This window comes from Natrix helvetica, assembly GCF_964273705.1.
Source record: "Natrix helvetica genome assembly, chromosome: 2".
Classification (NCBI taxonomy): Eukaryota; Metazoa; Chordata; class Lepidosauria; order Squamata; family Natricidae; genus Natrix; species Natrix helvetica.
This window is the reverse complement of record NC_138552.1, coordinates 259,960,322-259,976,509: the sequence shown is the minus strand read 5'-3', so window position 1 is coordinate 259,976,509 and position 16,188 is coordinate 259,960,322. Positions and strand designations below refer to the sequence as shown.

At 37.1% G+C, this 16,188-nt stretch overlaps 1 protein-coding gene and 1 long non-coding RNA gene across 5 annotated transcripts in view; one reads left to right on the top strand and one right to left on the bottom strand.

The window, feature by feature from the left end:
- Positions 1 to 16,188, top strand: part of LOC309387025 — a 317,032-nt gene that overhangs the window by 109,137 nt on the left and 191,707 nt on the right. The gene's annotated exons all lie outside the window — the stretch shown is intronic.
- The window catches only part of EML6 (EMAP like 6), a 118,298-nt gene that overhangs the window by 51,898 nt on the left and 50,212 nt on the right, over positions 1 to 16,188 (bottom strand). For all 4 annotated transcript variants that reach the window (XM_081943077.1, XM_081943079.1, XM_081943078.1 and 1 more), the window contains 7 exons: positions 15,433 to 15,645; positions 13,614 to 13,781; positions 12,691 to 12,797; positions 10,017 to 10,135; positions 8,319 to 8,505; positions 4,557 to 4,662; positions 3,641 to 3,734 (listed from right to left, as the gene is read on the bottom strand). In XM_081943077.1, coding sequence (XP_081799203.1) covers positions 3,641 to 3,734; positions 4,557 to 4,662; positions 8,319 to 8,505; positions 10,017 to 10,135; positions 12,691 to 12,797; positions 13,614 to 13,781; positions 15,433 to 15,645 — 994 coding nt within the window. The remainder of the gene's footprint in view (positions 1 to 3,640; positions 3,735 to 4,556; positions 4,663 to 8,318; positions 8,506 to 10,016; positions 10,136 to 12,690; positions 12,798 to 13,613; positions 13,782 to 15,432; positions 15,646 to 16,188) is intronic.

Genomic DNA, 16,188 nt, shown 5'->3' with positions numbered 1-16,188 from the left:
ATTGAGGACTACCTGTAAATGACATAGTAATCCTTGTTGAATCCAGTTTATACAATAAGATTCTCATACAAACAAATCAGTTTTATTTCAATTGTAGTTTCTCACTTCCAAAATAGTTGATTTAGTAAATCTCTTAGTTAAATCTATTCAGTCTTGTCATTTTTATTTAAATAATAAAATTAGTAAATGGGAAAGTACATACTGATGTATTAGTAGAGATATGGTTCATTAAAGGACTGCTCAATTTCAATTCATGCTCTCATATCCAATTAATTTTAACAAAATCTTAATCTGCATTTTGAACAGGAATTAGGAAACTAATTAGGAACTGTTTCATCAAAATTCTTTTGAATAATTTATTGTTTATTTGGGAGGAGATCCAATTATATAACTCACTACATAAACTGGATTTTATAAAGATTTAATCCAGTCCATTGTAATATAATTAAACGTATACTCAATACATTTTTATAAAAGCATCCAAACATTAGAGAAATGCATTAAAACATTAGAGAAACAGATTCCCAAATACATAAAAACTTAGGGAATCTAATTTTATATCGCATACCAACAGCAGAAATCCACTAATAAATAACTTGTAAGGGACAGATATACAGCTCTATTTGAATAAGGTCAAGACATATTAGCAGAAATGTGACATAGGTGACATTGTTTAAGAGAGCTAAATGTGTATCACTTTTAATCCATCAGGCAACAAATAAGAAGCTATTAAAAATGTAAGCCATCTCAGATGGAAGATACACTGCATTTTAGAATAGAATAAAAAGAATAGAAACTGCCACAGACTCATATAAAAAAGAAAAATGCTACTTCCTAAAAAGAGAACATATCCATTAGAAAACCAAAGAAATACATGACCCAGTTTTCCCCAAATGCTTTGTTCATGCATGCAATTACTAAGTAAAACCTTCCAAAAGTGAATGAAATCCAAGAATGCCAAGGAAACATTTATTCAAGATGAGGATGAAAAAAAGATAAGCCTGGGGCACAACAGTGATTTAACAGAAAGGGGAAAAAATGATTTGCAGATCCATTTATATCACAAAAACTGCACGGCAAATATTTTCAGAGAATGGTCTTTCCATTTAATACACCACTGAATTCAACAAAAGAAGAAATGTAAAATAGTTTGATTTAAATGATTTTGACTCAAGAAACAGCAAAGTAATTTTTGAATGCCACAATAATTTGGATGTCAGGTTGTAGTTGTAAACTACTAGAAAGGGCACAATGATTTTCATTATGTCTCAGTTTGCATTCTCCTTGTACTGTGATTTGTTGTTAGTTGCGAAGTAATGTCCGACCCATTGCGACCCCATGTTCCTGTCCTCTACCATGCCCTGGAGTCCATTTAAGCTCACGCCTACTGCTTCAGTGACTTCATCCAGCCACCTCATTCTCTGTCGTCACCTTCTTCTTTTGCCTTCAATCTTTCCCATCATTAGGATCTTCTCCAGTGAGTCCTTCCTTCTCATTAGGTGGTCAAAGTATTTAAGTTTCATCTTCAGGATCTGGTCTTCTAAAGTGCAGTCAGGGTTGATCTCCTCTAGGACTGACCTCTTCTAGGTTTGATCACTTTGTAGTCCAAAGAATTCACAGGAGTCTTGTCCAGCACCATAGTTCAAAGGCCTCAATTCTTTGGCCCTCAGGCTTTCTTACGGTCCAACTTTCACAGCCATACGTTGCAACTGGAAAAACCATAGTCTTGACTATACTCACTTTTGTTGGTAGGGTGACTTAGATTGTTTCAAATGGTCCCCTAAACAGGGGTGTGTGTGCAGATTTCAATGAGATGTATAAGGAAGGAAGCCACAGTATATCACAGATCAGTTCCATAATCACTCAAAGCTTTAAAGACCCTATAATTTCTGACACACTGCTCTTCTGGTATTTTTACAATTATTGTTGAAAAGCAGTGTTGCTAGATACTATTTATTACACAATTCAGTGCTGCATATAAAATGGACAGCAAACAATTGCAAAGTTTTTCATCATTTACATTTCTGGTACTGTATGGCCAATGGTGTATGCTACCTATAATACAGCCACTGTGGGACAACTGGGAAAATAGGCGGCCATTTCCAGTTGCTAAAATTCAAAGTGCTTTGTAATTCAGTTCAGTCTCTTAAAATCTAACAATTTGAGACTATTTTTAAAAAAATAATTGATACGTGGGTGGACATGCACTTCTAATACTATAGGTTAAACACTGATTAAGAGTTATGGTAAATTGAAGTACAAAATGTACAGTAACAGCACAGGAAAACTACAACCATTTGAAAAATTGTCATAAATGTTTCTTGACTATATGAACAAGTGAACTTTGTTTTCTTGACAACTGTAGAGGGAAATGGGAATGGTATTGAAGTACGAGAGGAAGAACTGCTATCAAGGCAACGTTCAAATGAAAATGGCCTTAGCCAGGTCAGGAATGTTGTCCTTGTTCAGTGACCAAAATTCAGACCTCTATCACTGAGTAAAGTAATTGCTAAATGGAAAATCATATGACTGCAGTAATACTTTCCTGTTCCCCACTCCCCCATCCTTTGGAATGCTCATCTTGGAACTGAGATTATTAGCAAGAAAGAAATTAATGTTTGTATTTTATTTATTGGGGAGGAGGAATTACAAGAGAAAAATCAGGCATACAATGAAGAATACACACTGAAAGTAAGCCATAATCATGCTAGATAAGCTGTATAAGGAGGAGGGGAGTGATTTCTGTAGGCAATTTCTCCTCTGCTAAGCCTATTTTCCTTTCTCACAGAATGGAGAGATTGGCGAGTAAGGCATTACAAGAAAGTATGCAGGCACATAATGAGGGATACAGAGGACTGATTGTGTAGCATGCTTGCAGCTGCTGGCATCAGTGTTTTGCTTTTGATGTGTGCCTTGCTTCTCTTGTGTGCTTGTTTACTTTCTTGCAATCCTTTCCTCTCCAATCTTTCTGTTCTGTAAGGAGGAAAGAAAGACAGTAGGTCAAGCACAGGACAATGCATACTGACTGTAATATAAATCACATGATCAAAGATTACCTGTAATGTAACCCATGTAAGTAAATGCCTTTTACACAAAGATAAAGGGAGGGAGGGATAAGCAAATTTAGACTTGCAGAATTCTGTTATTACAGCTTTATAATAAAAGTAATGCTGACCTACATAGTATTGCTTTTTTAGTCTGGTCTTCTTTGAAAGCTGGCATTATAAGTGTAGTTTTAAAAAAGCCATGAAAATTATAAGAAAATTAGAGTGAGAACAGTTTGAAGAATTAAATAAGCAGATTCCACACAGATGGGAACAGTATATTATTTTGCAAAAATAGTTTTGTTCTCATCCTCAAAATATATGGGCAAAAATTGAGTGTCTCATGCTGTTTTCTACCATTTCCTGTTCAGCTTTTATATCAGTATGTCTAGGGCCATAAATTCATGATTCCTGATACAGCACATGAATGGAGGTCTCATACAAGAATGTGGGATAATTGATGTGATCATTTTCTCTCTTTCTATATTGGTCAACAATATTTTTTTTTAAAAAAGAAGCTCCTGGAACAGCAACAAAGAATACTTGTATTATATAAAATATATACAACTATGGATGCAACATAATAGTATTCTTACCTGGTCACTGCCATCTTTTCTCCTTTTTTCCAGTCCCACAGTACAATGGTATGATTGTCATCTAATCCAATTGAAGCTAAGCATTTCCCATCAGCTGTACAAAACCAATTCATAGTTCATCATGAGATATCATGAAATGAAATCTGACAAACATAATATTCATTGCTAATTTATGTTATGGTGCCAGGAATAAGGGAGTTGGAAGTTCTACAATAATCAAACTTTCACAATGACTTAATTTGTACTTATCTCTTCCTCCTTCTCCTAACTATAATTATTCTAGAAAAGGACTTAGCAGTTCCCAAATTTTAAATAGTTCAAGAGCCAGTTTGAAAACATTATGGCTGTCATTGGCAGTTCTGCCCATTCATAAAATGGCTATGATGGAGGTAAAACCAGTTTACACAGACACACACCAGGTTTAGGTGAGAAATCAAGTCAAGGAATGGTGCCCACAGATATGAAGTTAAGAACACCAGAGTAGTGAGCTTGATATGTTTGAAAGTGATGGTGTTGTTATGTTTTGTGATAGAGGCTTAGCCCAACTCAACAGAACTGAAAAGGCTAGTTATTGCCTGTTTGATGCTTCTATGTATGCTTCTTATAAGTGAAAATCGGGAGGGGGGGGGGACCCAATAGTTTTAAATAAAAATATGACTTCTGGACAGATCACAACTAGTTTACTAGGTAGAATTTGTCTGGGAAGCTACAGTAGCTTCATGCACATGAAAAAAAAGAGAAGATTCTGCTTGCTATTACTGAAAAGAAGTTTTACTTTGAATATTTTGAAATGTTATCTTGGAAGAGGAGAGGAGAAGAGTATGATCTTTTTCAGGAAAAAAAATATTTCGGTTACCATATAACTAAAGAACACCGTTTCCCATTCTGAAGCAACATTCATTACACAGCAGCTCACCTGAAAAGTCAAGCGCACATATTCCCCTTTGGTGCTGGCCTCTTAGCAGTGACAAACATTTGAGCATCTGTATATCCCAAATGTGAATAGCAGCATCTCTCCCAACCTAAGTAAGAGCAATTATTTTAGTTGCCATTGTTAAATAAAAACCCAATGCAAGAGTATTTTCAGTCAATTTGTTCATAAGCAAAGGTTCAGAATCATTCTGAAAAAAGGAAATTCAGATCTTTTGAAGATGTGGGGGGCTCTAAGAATGAAAATTAGAGTTCAGATTTGCTGCTTAATTTCTCAATATTAATTTCATCTTAAAAAAAACAGAGAAAAAGTGCTTGACATCACCAATTCTACTGAAGACACTATCCAAATTTCTTGCCCACCTTTCTATAATCAAACAAAATTGAGTATGTATCTGGCCGGCAATGGATTTTAGGATTCCCTGAACTACATTACTGTATTTTATTTTCCCTATTATATGGTTAAATTCTCTCAATACCACAAAAATCTCCAAAACATTTTTAGTTCATTTGAATCAGAACAGATACTAAATAATTTGAACATTTTTTAAACATATGTCATCACTATGTTACCTCTGACAAAAACGAAGTCAATTGTGGGATATAAAACAATAAGAAAATCCTAGCACTATAGCCTAGACCAGTGATGGCGAAACTATGGCCTGCGTGCCACAGGTGGCATGCAGACCCATTTGTCAGGGCACGCGAGGCGCTGCCCGGTTAGCTGGCCAGCACGCATGCGCGTGCTGGCCAGCTGAGTTCACCCTTTTTTAAAGCCATTTTTTGCCCTCCCCAGGCTCCAGAGGCTTTATAGGAGCCTGGGGAGGGCGAAAAGAGCCTCCCCTGCTCCCCCCCCGAGGCCCCCATGAGCTTCCCTGAAGCCTCCGGAGTGCAAAAAAACGGCCCTATGGGCAAACTGGAAGTTCGGCAATGGACTTCCTGTTTGCTTGGAGGGTCGTTTTGACTGCTCCGGAGACTTCAGGGAAGCCTCCTGAAGATCCCTGAAGCCTTCAGAGCACTTAAAACGACCCTCCAAGCAAACCGGGAGTGACTTCCGGTTTGCTCGGAGGGTCGTTTTGACTGCTTTGGAGGCTTCAGGGAAGCCTCCTGAAGGTCCCTGAAGCCTCTGGAGGGCTTCCAGGGGCGAGGGAGGCTGTTTTCGCCTTCCCCATACTCCTATAAAGCCTCTGGAGCCTGGGGAAGGTGAAAAAAGCATGCAAAAATGGGGTGGGGGTCGTGCCTGTAGTGCGCGCATGTGCACTGGGGGGTCGCACATTGCATTATGGGTGCGGCACGCCTGCACACGACCCCCCTGCGCTTCCCCCACTTATGGCACGCAAGCCAAAAAAGGTTTGCCATCGCTGGCCTAGACTAAGAAATAATGCCATATTACACCTGCATTCTTTTTAAAAAATAAGCATAGATAAAGCAATAAAATCACTTACAATTGAATCAGTGGTGGGTTCTGGATTCTGTCGCAACTGGTACACTGCGACGTGGCCGGGCGTCTACCATGTGCACGTACATTGCGCATACATGTGCACCCACCACCCTGCGACGCTCCAGCACGTGGCCAAATGGCCCGCTAGCTTAAAAAGAGGTAAGAAACGAGGATGGGCAGGAGGGCCCAATGGAAACACCATTCTGGTATGGTGGCAGCTGCTCCCAGCTGCCAGCGGTACACCTGTACCGGGGCATACCACCTGGAACCCACCACTGAATTAAATGTGATTGAAAAGAGCCTTATATATTGATTCCTAAATTTTTTATGAAACCTGTTTTGAACATGTTTTGTTTCTTCATATATTATTTTAACAACCTCACAATATTTATACTTATTGCAATAGAGACTATAAAATCCATAGTCTATCTCGCTATGTAGAGATTCAAATGGAAAAATTTAATTTAAGCATTCTTTAGATTTAGGATGTATTCATTCCAGAGAGGAATAGGGAAGACAGCAAAACTGGCAGCAATGTGTGTTGACAGGGGGGCAGAGGTCGACCCTGAGGCCACTCACTTGTGGGGTGCCACAGGGGTCGGTCCTCTCGCCTCTCCTGTTCAACGCATATGTGAAGCCGCTGGGTGAGATCATCCGTGGTTTTGGGGTTGAGTACCACCTGTACGCTGATGACACTCAGCTGTACATTTCAACCCCAAACCACCCCAACGAGGCTGTCGAAGTGATGTCCCGGTGTTTGGAAGCCGTCGGGGTCTGGATGGGGGACAACAGACTCAAACTCAACCCCTCCAAGACCGAGTGGCTGTGGCTACCGGCACCTCGGTTCAGCCAGCTGACACCATCGCTGGCCATAGGGGGTGAACAACTCCCCCCTGTGGAGCGGGCGCGCAATTTGGGCGCCCTCCTTGATGCCCGGCTGTCAATGGAGGACCATGTGGCAGCCGTGGCAAGGGGGGCGTTCCACCAGGTCTGCCTGGTGCGCCAATTGCGCCCCCTACTGGACCGGAGTGCCCTGCGCACGGTCACTCATGCGCTGGTGACGTCTCGCCTGGACTACTGCAATGCCCTCTACATGGGGCTTCCCTTGGGACGCATCCGGAGACTGCAGCTAGTTCAGAACGCAGCCGCGCGGGTCATCATGGGGAGTACACGATACTCCCACGTAACACCCCTCCTGCGCGAGCTGCACTGGCTGCCTGTGGCCTTTCGGGTGCGTTTCAAGGTATTGATTACCATCTTTAAAGCGCTCCATGGCATAGGACCTAGTTATCTGCAGGATCGCATCCTACCACACACGTCCCTATGGCCAATCCGCTCACACAGGGAGGGACTCCTCCTGGTGCCGTCCGCTAGGCAATGCCAGCGGGCGACACCTAGGATTAGGTCCTTCTCTGTGATGGGCCCAACCCTCTGGAATGACCTCCCCCCCGACATCAGAACCACCACCGACCTCCGCTCCTTCCGTCAAAAATTAAAGACTCACCTGTTTCAATCAGCTGGCCTGGCACTCTCTTAGTTTTGCCTCCCGGGGATATATTTTAATTGGGTTTGGGTATTTTAATTGGGGATGTTTTTTAGGGTTTCCATAGTATATTTATTTCTTGTACAGTCTTATCTCCTCCATCTAAATGTTTAGTATTTAATTGTTTTATATTATTGTATTTTATCTGCATTTTATCTGACTGTACACCGCCCCGAGTCCCTTTTTGGGAGAGGGGGCGGTTTAGAAATCCAAAGAAATAATAATAAATAATAAATATAATAATAGCTACAAATATCAACAACACAGCATAGCCAGAAAATAAGACAAAGCAATTTGTGAATACTGTTTTGTATTTCTGCATTCTGTATTTTTGGCATTCATTATTCTTCAATCTTTGTTTACAACCCATCCCAAGGTTAAGTGAATTGCTTGTAAATCACTATTAATCTAACTAATTGAACTACAGTCCACAAAATTTAGATTGTTATAAATATGTGCCAAACATTCCATTTCCTGGATTATTTTTCACTTATTCACCCTCTGCTTTTTTGGCAATTGAGATGCTAGGCTTCCTTTTTATCTAATTGGTATTAATATTATAATATAGTTTAACACTCTTTTAGACCAAGAGAACATTCTATAATATTTTACTGTAGAACCCATTCATAAAGCACTGAGATACAGTATATTATTCTTAAATAAGTTGATTTATTTTTTAATTTGAAAAAAGTTGCTAGAGTGAATACTGTGAGAAAATCTGTATTACATTGATTTGCCATTGATCATATTTCTTGCATACTCACCTGTCCAGTAGCAACATAATCTTTCATAGGATGGATAGCAAGGCTGAGAATATCATCATCATGACCAAGATATAGTCTTTGGGTGTGCTGCTGTCTATTATACACCACAGCAACAGCAGCAATATGATAGACCACTTCTCCAGTCTGTGTGTAGAATAAATTATTTCGACAATCATAGCCTCTATAACTGAAATTAATAGGGAAAAAAATCAACAAGTAAATCAGTTAACAAGACTCCTGATAGTCAAAGGAACAAAGGATCATGTACCACTATCCTATCAAGATATCATTTATACAGAATCTATTATGATCCTAGTGTTATCATTTATACTGAATCATATTTTGCTGAAGTTAATAGGACTTATTTCTAATCAATATTTATTTATTTATTTATCAAGAATTAGATGGCCAAGTCACTCCAAGGAGCTTTCAAATACAAAACCCAATAAACCCTCATCCCCTTGGTGACAACAATCAAACAAGCAACTTGATGCACTCTATATCACTCTGGGGTTGCCAGGCCCGCTGGCAAAACCATGCCTTCAGTGCCTTTCAAAAGAATATCCATTTTATCTTTGCAGGGAAGATGCTCCATATATTAGGATATAAACTATTATGTATTATCTCTAAGATAGCAGAATAACATACCTGGTGTTTAAATATTTATATTGATTTAAATATACACTGAATTTATTCCAGTTTATATTTAAATCAATAATTCAATAAAGTTAATATGGTCTGTATTATTTGTATTAAAAGGTATTAGTTATATATTTTTATGCTCTTTTATCAATTTTAGACATTAGATACTATCTAAAATTCTAGCTGACAGAGGTGATAAATAAATCCCAGAAATAAAATAAAAGACTAAAAGAAATAAATAAAGGGTGGTCAATGACCAAATGGCTTTGTACTGAGATTAGTACCATCCTTATGCATATGGGAAATGGGCAGACTTGGAAGGATTCTAATATTTAAAGACTGCAAAGATGTATAATAATTTCATTAAAATGAGGAAACAAATCTTCATGGGATGGGGGAAACCTCAAATATAGCTTAGTTTTTTTTAAAAAAGAACATTCTAAGCAAATGTAGAATATTGGGTGGCTACTGCTGGACAGTGAACAAAGAGGATTGGGAGAAAATATGTAGCTGGCTGATACCACTACAGAGGAACACTATGTTAACAGATTAACTCTGCGTTAACAGATGGCAGAGAATATGAATAGGAAAACCAGTGTTCCTTGGTTTATAATGATCAACAAAGTTTTATACCAGGCTTAATTTATACATCTTTCTCTCAGCCCTGCATTCCCAAGCAGGTACACAAATTAGAGAAGTAACTTTATCATAGAGAATTAGGAAGCCATGTTCACAATGATGATTTGCATGTATCAGCATGCAGACAACTTACCTGATTTACAGGACTCTATAGGTTCAAATCCTAGAATTCTTCCTCTCTTCTTTTTGAGTTAATCAATTTTGGCTACTCTGTTTTCAGTTCTGAAGTTCTCTGTCATCTCTCCTTTGATCAATAAATAGCTTTCTCCAATGTAAGAATCAGAGTGTCTCACTACCCATTTCAATTCTTAACTCCATGCATAGACTTTAAATTTAAAGGTTATTTTTGTTTAACAATGGATTATCTTTTTCTGTGAGTAAACTACTAAAGGAATTACTGTTGAAAATGTATTATACCCGTGTATAAATTGCAGCTTTAAACTGTCATCAGGGGCTCTCTCTCTCTTAAGGAAGGGCACTGAGTGGCTTTTCTCTTTATGTTGTTGTTTCAGTTGAGGTAGATCTTCTTTGTAAACCTGCAAAAAACAGAGAAGAAAATTTTTAATTATAAACTTTTAATCAAGTAATTCCAGTTGCTTCTTATTGTTTGCTGGTATTAGCATAAAGTATTTGGTCATTTGAAAGCTCTATGTCATTGTCCTATATCATATCTTCTTCTACTCTAAATGATTGAAAAGTATTAGAATACAATTTTCATAATTTTCATCCTGTATTGTGTTGTACTCTCAGGTAGAATTTCCCCAAATTGGGGGAGACTGCTATACTATGAAATAAAATAAGCTTGTTTGAAAAAAATAATACAATACAATACAATGCAATACAATAGTAGAGTTGGAAGGGACCTTGGAGGTCTTCTAGTCCAACCCCCTGCCTAGGCAGGAAACCCTATACCGTTTCAGACAAATGGCTATCCAACATCTTCTTAAAGACTTCCAGTGTTGGGCATTCACAACTTCTGGAGGCAAGCTGTTCCACTGATTAATTGTTCGAACTGTCAGGAAATTTCTCCTTAGTTCTAAGTTGCTTCTCTCCTTGATTAGTTTCCACCCATTGATTCTTGTTCTACACTCAGGTGCCTTGGAGAATAGTTTGACTCCCTCTTCTTTGCGCTAACCCCTGAGATATTTGAACACTGCTATCATGTCTCCTCTAGTCCTTCTTTTCATTAAACTAGACATACCCAGTTCCTACAACCATTCTTCATATGTTTTAGTCTCCAGTCACCTAATCATCTTTGTTGCTCTTCTCTGCGCTCTTTCTAGAGTCTCCACATCTTTTCTACATTGTGGCGACCAAAACTGAATGCAGCATTCCAAGTGTGGCCTTACCAAGGCATTATAAAGTGGTATTAACACTTCATGTGATCTTGATTCTATCCCTCTGTTGATGCAGCCTAGAACTGTGTTGGCTTTTTTGGCAGCTGCTGTACACTGCTGGCTCATATTTAAATGATTGTCTACTAGGTTGTCCTACTATAATTTTATAATTGGAAATTGGAATTGGCAAGGAATAACATACAGTATATCTGCAGATAACGAGCCTGTTCCTTAGAATTCTGGAGAAGGGGAACTGGATCAAGAAATACTAAGGCCAACAAAAGGTTTTTAGAGAATGGACAGTTTTGGGGGAATGGCACCATTGAAGTCCTCTTCGCTCTGACTTCCAAAGGGTCATATAAGCATGTGTTAAATTTCCATTAATATTTCTGAAACCAATTTCTGAAAGCAAGTGATGGCTGAATCTATTTAATGAAACTTGTAATCAAAATGTTTAAATAAACAGAAAAAAAATAAAAAGAAGTTTGAAGTTGTTGTCATGTATTCAAGCACTTAGAAATAAAGAAGAAATTGCTTTTTCCCCAATTTTTTATTTTATGTGGAATATTAAAATACAAACTCCAAGAAAGGAACAAAATGCAAAAACAAAAAAGCTAGACAAAACTACTTGCAAAAACTGCATGAAAATGAAAAACAAAACAGACTGATACATATATTGTTCCCCCTAGTGGAATACTGATACAAAGATCATAACTTCTGCCCAATGTGAAGCAGGCACACAATTTATGTATTTCTAGTACTGTATACCTAACCCACTTAGCCTGACATCTATCTACTATATGGAGCAATAGATAGTTAACACATTAAAAAGTGTTACTTATTTAGCTTATTTAGCTAAACTGCAGAAATTTTTCTGGAGGTTCTCTGAATTATCAGGAAACATTCTGGGAAGGAAAGAATTTATAATAAGAATATGGAAAAAAAATTCTTCTGAAATAGAAAGTAATTTTATACTTTTTTCTCTAAATCATGATATCCTCAGCCCATCTCAGCAGCTAAAGTATATTGTGTGTGCTGGTAGCTAGGGACTGAATTGGATTACTCTAAAATTAATCTAGTAGGGATAAACAGTATATATTTTCTTATATCCTTTTACATAAAATTTGTAGCAAACAATGTTCAAGCAATACTGTATATTTCTAGTTTCACCAAATATACTGGAAAAAAACCATTTAGGATCACTGTAAATCATTGGATCACAATTAACATTAGGATCACATCTATGTCCTTCTAGGAACTTTGTGCAAATAATTTGAGTCTTTCACTGATAATGGACCATGATTCCTATCTTTTATTTAAATTAAAAAGATGATCCAACAATTAATTAACACAAATAAGTTGCAATAGTCATGATACAAATAATTTAATTATTTAAATTACATAGACTGCATTTATTTAACATATTTCTCTGCCCATTGACAATGCTGAACAAATGTACACTGCAGGGAGCAGAATAAATCTGCCCTGTAACTACAGGACTAAGCAGTGTGTGTATATGTGCAAAAACAATGGAAACAAGTTGGAGGATGTAGCATTATAACCAAAGCCCTGTATTTTTTGCATGGATGATGCATACATTTAAAAAGGACAAGGCCTCAATTGCAATATTGTAAATACTATCTTGACTGTTCTACCTTCCCTACAGATGCCACTCCAGATAGTCATTTTCAGTATGATGCAATGACATTTCAACTGTTCCTGATCTAATGATCTGATACTGCAAAGTTACTCACCTGCCGAACATAATTGATTTGAGCTTCTTGCTCAATATCTGAATCTAATTCTGGCACATCTGATAAATCAGAATCTGATTCTTCACTGTATGAATCTATGCCACATTCTGCAGAAAGGATGGAATAATATTAATCAGTTAGTGGTTTTTTAAAAATAATCCCCAGTGCCAGGAAAGCAGAGGTGGTATGCTGATGGTTCGCACTGGTTCGGGCGAACTGGTGGCGCAAGACTCTGCCCACCCACCCTGATATCATCAAGAACCTCTGTGTATGCCAAGACGTGTGTGAGCGAAGCGGTAGTGAAGAAAATAGAATATCTTCCCTGCAGGAATGATATGTAAAATCTCAGTCCTGACATGTTAAAATATTGGCTAAATACCTTGGACATATTGAACATTTCTGACTTCACAGTAAAATATATAAAGCTATCTAAGCCAGAAATGAAAACAAAGCATAACATTAAATAAGCAGATTCTCTTTTCAGTGATCCTTTCCATAAATTTCCAAGATGAGAGAAGAGATTAAAATAAAAGACAGTGTGTGTGTTAAATATCAGTACAAATAGTCCTCGAATTATAACAGTTCATTTAGTGACTGTTCAAAGTTAAAACAGCACTGAAAAAGTGACTTATGACCGTTTATCATATTTATGACCATTGCAGCATGTCCATGGTCATGTGATCAAAATTCAGAGAGGTGGAAACTGATTCATATTTATGACAGTTGCTGTTGCCCCTGCATGATGCAATCACCTTGTGTGACCTTCTATCAAGCAAAGGCAATGGGGGAACCAGATTCCCTTAACAATCATGCTTCTAACTTAACAACTACAGATACTCACTTAACAATTGTGACAAGAAAGGTCTATTTAACTCAGTAGGATCTTTTTGTTCAATTGCATTTCAACCTTCTGAAAGACTTACCTATACGGGCTGCTTCAAGGACTCCAGTTGCTACACCTTCGGGAATAAACCGCCATTGAAAAACAGAATGATCTGCACCTCCTGTACTGATTACCCATTGGAAGTCATGTGACCAGCGTACATTTGTAACATGAGCAGAATGGCCAACATATTTTCTGAATTTTGCACCTAAAATTAAAAAATAAAGATAATTGTAATCAAATCTGACTAAGTCACCATAAAGAAGCAAGCCATATACGCAACACATACACAGATGTGCATGAAAGTTATTGCAAATTTTATAAAATCACTTTTTACTATACTCTGCATGCAATTTCCAAACATGATGCAAACAATCCATATATACAGAAATGTTCTTTATATCCCAATAGTTAGTAGTTTGGGTAAAACACATATTTAGTCACCTATGTTACTTAATCCTTCTTCATCTATTGAACAACAGATTTAAATCAATACTAATTCAAAAACGCTATGTGGAACATTATCATTATTATTATTCTAAAAATAGTCCTTGCTTAGCAACCACAATTGGGATTGGCAACACTATCTCTAAATGGTTGCTAAATGGAAAAATCATATGTCCACAACCTATAAATTCCCAATTAAAGTGTGCAAATGGTGATCATATCATCATGGGAGTCTGTGACACTTGTAATTGCAAGCTTTGGTTACAAAACTGTTCTACTTTGTCATAAATTCAAATGGTTGCTACATGAGGCAGAGGTGGGACTCACATACCTTCCCTACCGGTTCGCAAATGTGGGCACGCTCACATTAAATAAAAAATAATAAAAAGAAATGTCTGGTGCCCATAGCAGTTTTTTCTACTGAAGCCGAATGTATTGGTTAAACTCTTAGGTTTCTCCATTGATTAATTTGCCTTTCTTAATTATTATATTATCTTAGGTGAAAAGATTATGATTAGGTTAAGGTTCCAACTGGACACAAAGCTAACACAGAATATTGCTGCTCAAAATTCTGGAACCTTTAGGGAACACTATTTTTTTTTAATCTGCACTGAACAATTTGTAGCTGTTTTTCATTGGCTGGTTTTTTTTAACTCTATCAGATAAAACTAACTACATAACTGGGAATACAGCAATATCAGAAAAATGAGAAGGCAATCTTCATTTCCTTGACTACACTTTGTTAGAAAAAAAGGCAAGGCAATTGGAGAAAGATGCTCCAAAACCATAATGCAACTATTGAAAATGGCCTGTTCCTCGGCTGCAACTTCTATTTTTTACTGCAATAGATTCACTAAGGCATGTGGTAAACTAACCCAATGCCTAAAAAGGCAAAAATATGGTTGTTTCCCAAAAAAGCCCCTATTATCCTTTTTATAGAATTATATAACCAGTAAAAACCAGTCAACATCTTTGTCATTCAAATAATGGGTCATTAAAAACATCTGTCCAAATTATTTATTTTGACTTTTGATACTTATTACACTTGCTTCCTTTATTATTGAATATTCAATTTCATATATAGCATTAATTTAGTTACCTCAATTTTTTTGCTTAGTTTCATATAGCTTGCAATTTTTTCTAGTTCACCTCTTTTTTATTTTTCTAGAATGTGCTTGTAAATATTTACTAACCTTTTTAAAATGAAAAAGAAAGATAGGTCCATTTGTCTGATAATTTTCTGCCGGCACTTGTAATATTAGAGACTGAGCATTTTTATTTATCTCATCTTCATTATTTTCATAAATAATTTAAATAAATTAAAGGAATGCATCTCAGTCGCTGAAAAAACATCAAATAATCCATAATGCAAATAAAGCAAGACATTATATATGCACAGCACAATGTCTTACCTTTTTTAAGACATGGAAATCTGAATAATTTAACTAGTCCAAAATCATCTCCAGTCACTAAAACTGTATTATTATAATTTCCATCTACAGAGTTAATATCTGTAACATCACTGTACTTTGGCCAGATTCCATTTACTTCTGATCCTATCACACAGGTCCATGAAGCCCAACAAATTCCTTTGATCTCATCTTTGTTTGCCAAATGTTTTCCAGCTGAAATAAATTTAAATTAATAAGTTATTTAATTACATTGCGTGGGGAGCATCTGAACACAAAATTTAATGCTTTTCCAACTTCGTACCACAAATTATTTTTTCTCTTGGGCCTTTTGCCATTGCTGAGTTGGAGTGCTATCCACTCATCTTTAAATGCACAACAAATCCACAGAAATTTGTTGAACCTATTGCTGATCCCTTTCACAAGGGATTGTTTCAAGCTACTACAAATAAAGATGACAGCTGACTTCCCTCCAAGATAATTAGTGACAAGGTTAACAAATTTTGTATACTTTAACACCTGTACCGTTGGACAATGAAAGCAAACGGTAAAGATAGAGTAAGTGTTGGGAAAAAATGAGCTGAATCATTATCTGAACAGAGTAGAATAGAATAACAGAGTTGGAAGGGATCGTTGAGGTAGACTGCTCAAGCAGGAAGTCCTGTACCATTTCACAGAAATGGTTATCCAAATTCTTCTTTTAAAAAAATCTGTATCAAGAAGTCCGCATGGAAGCAGATAAAAGTCCAACTACAGTGA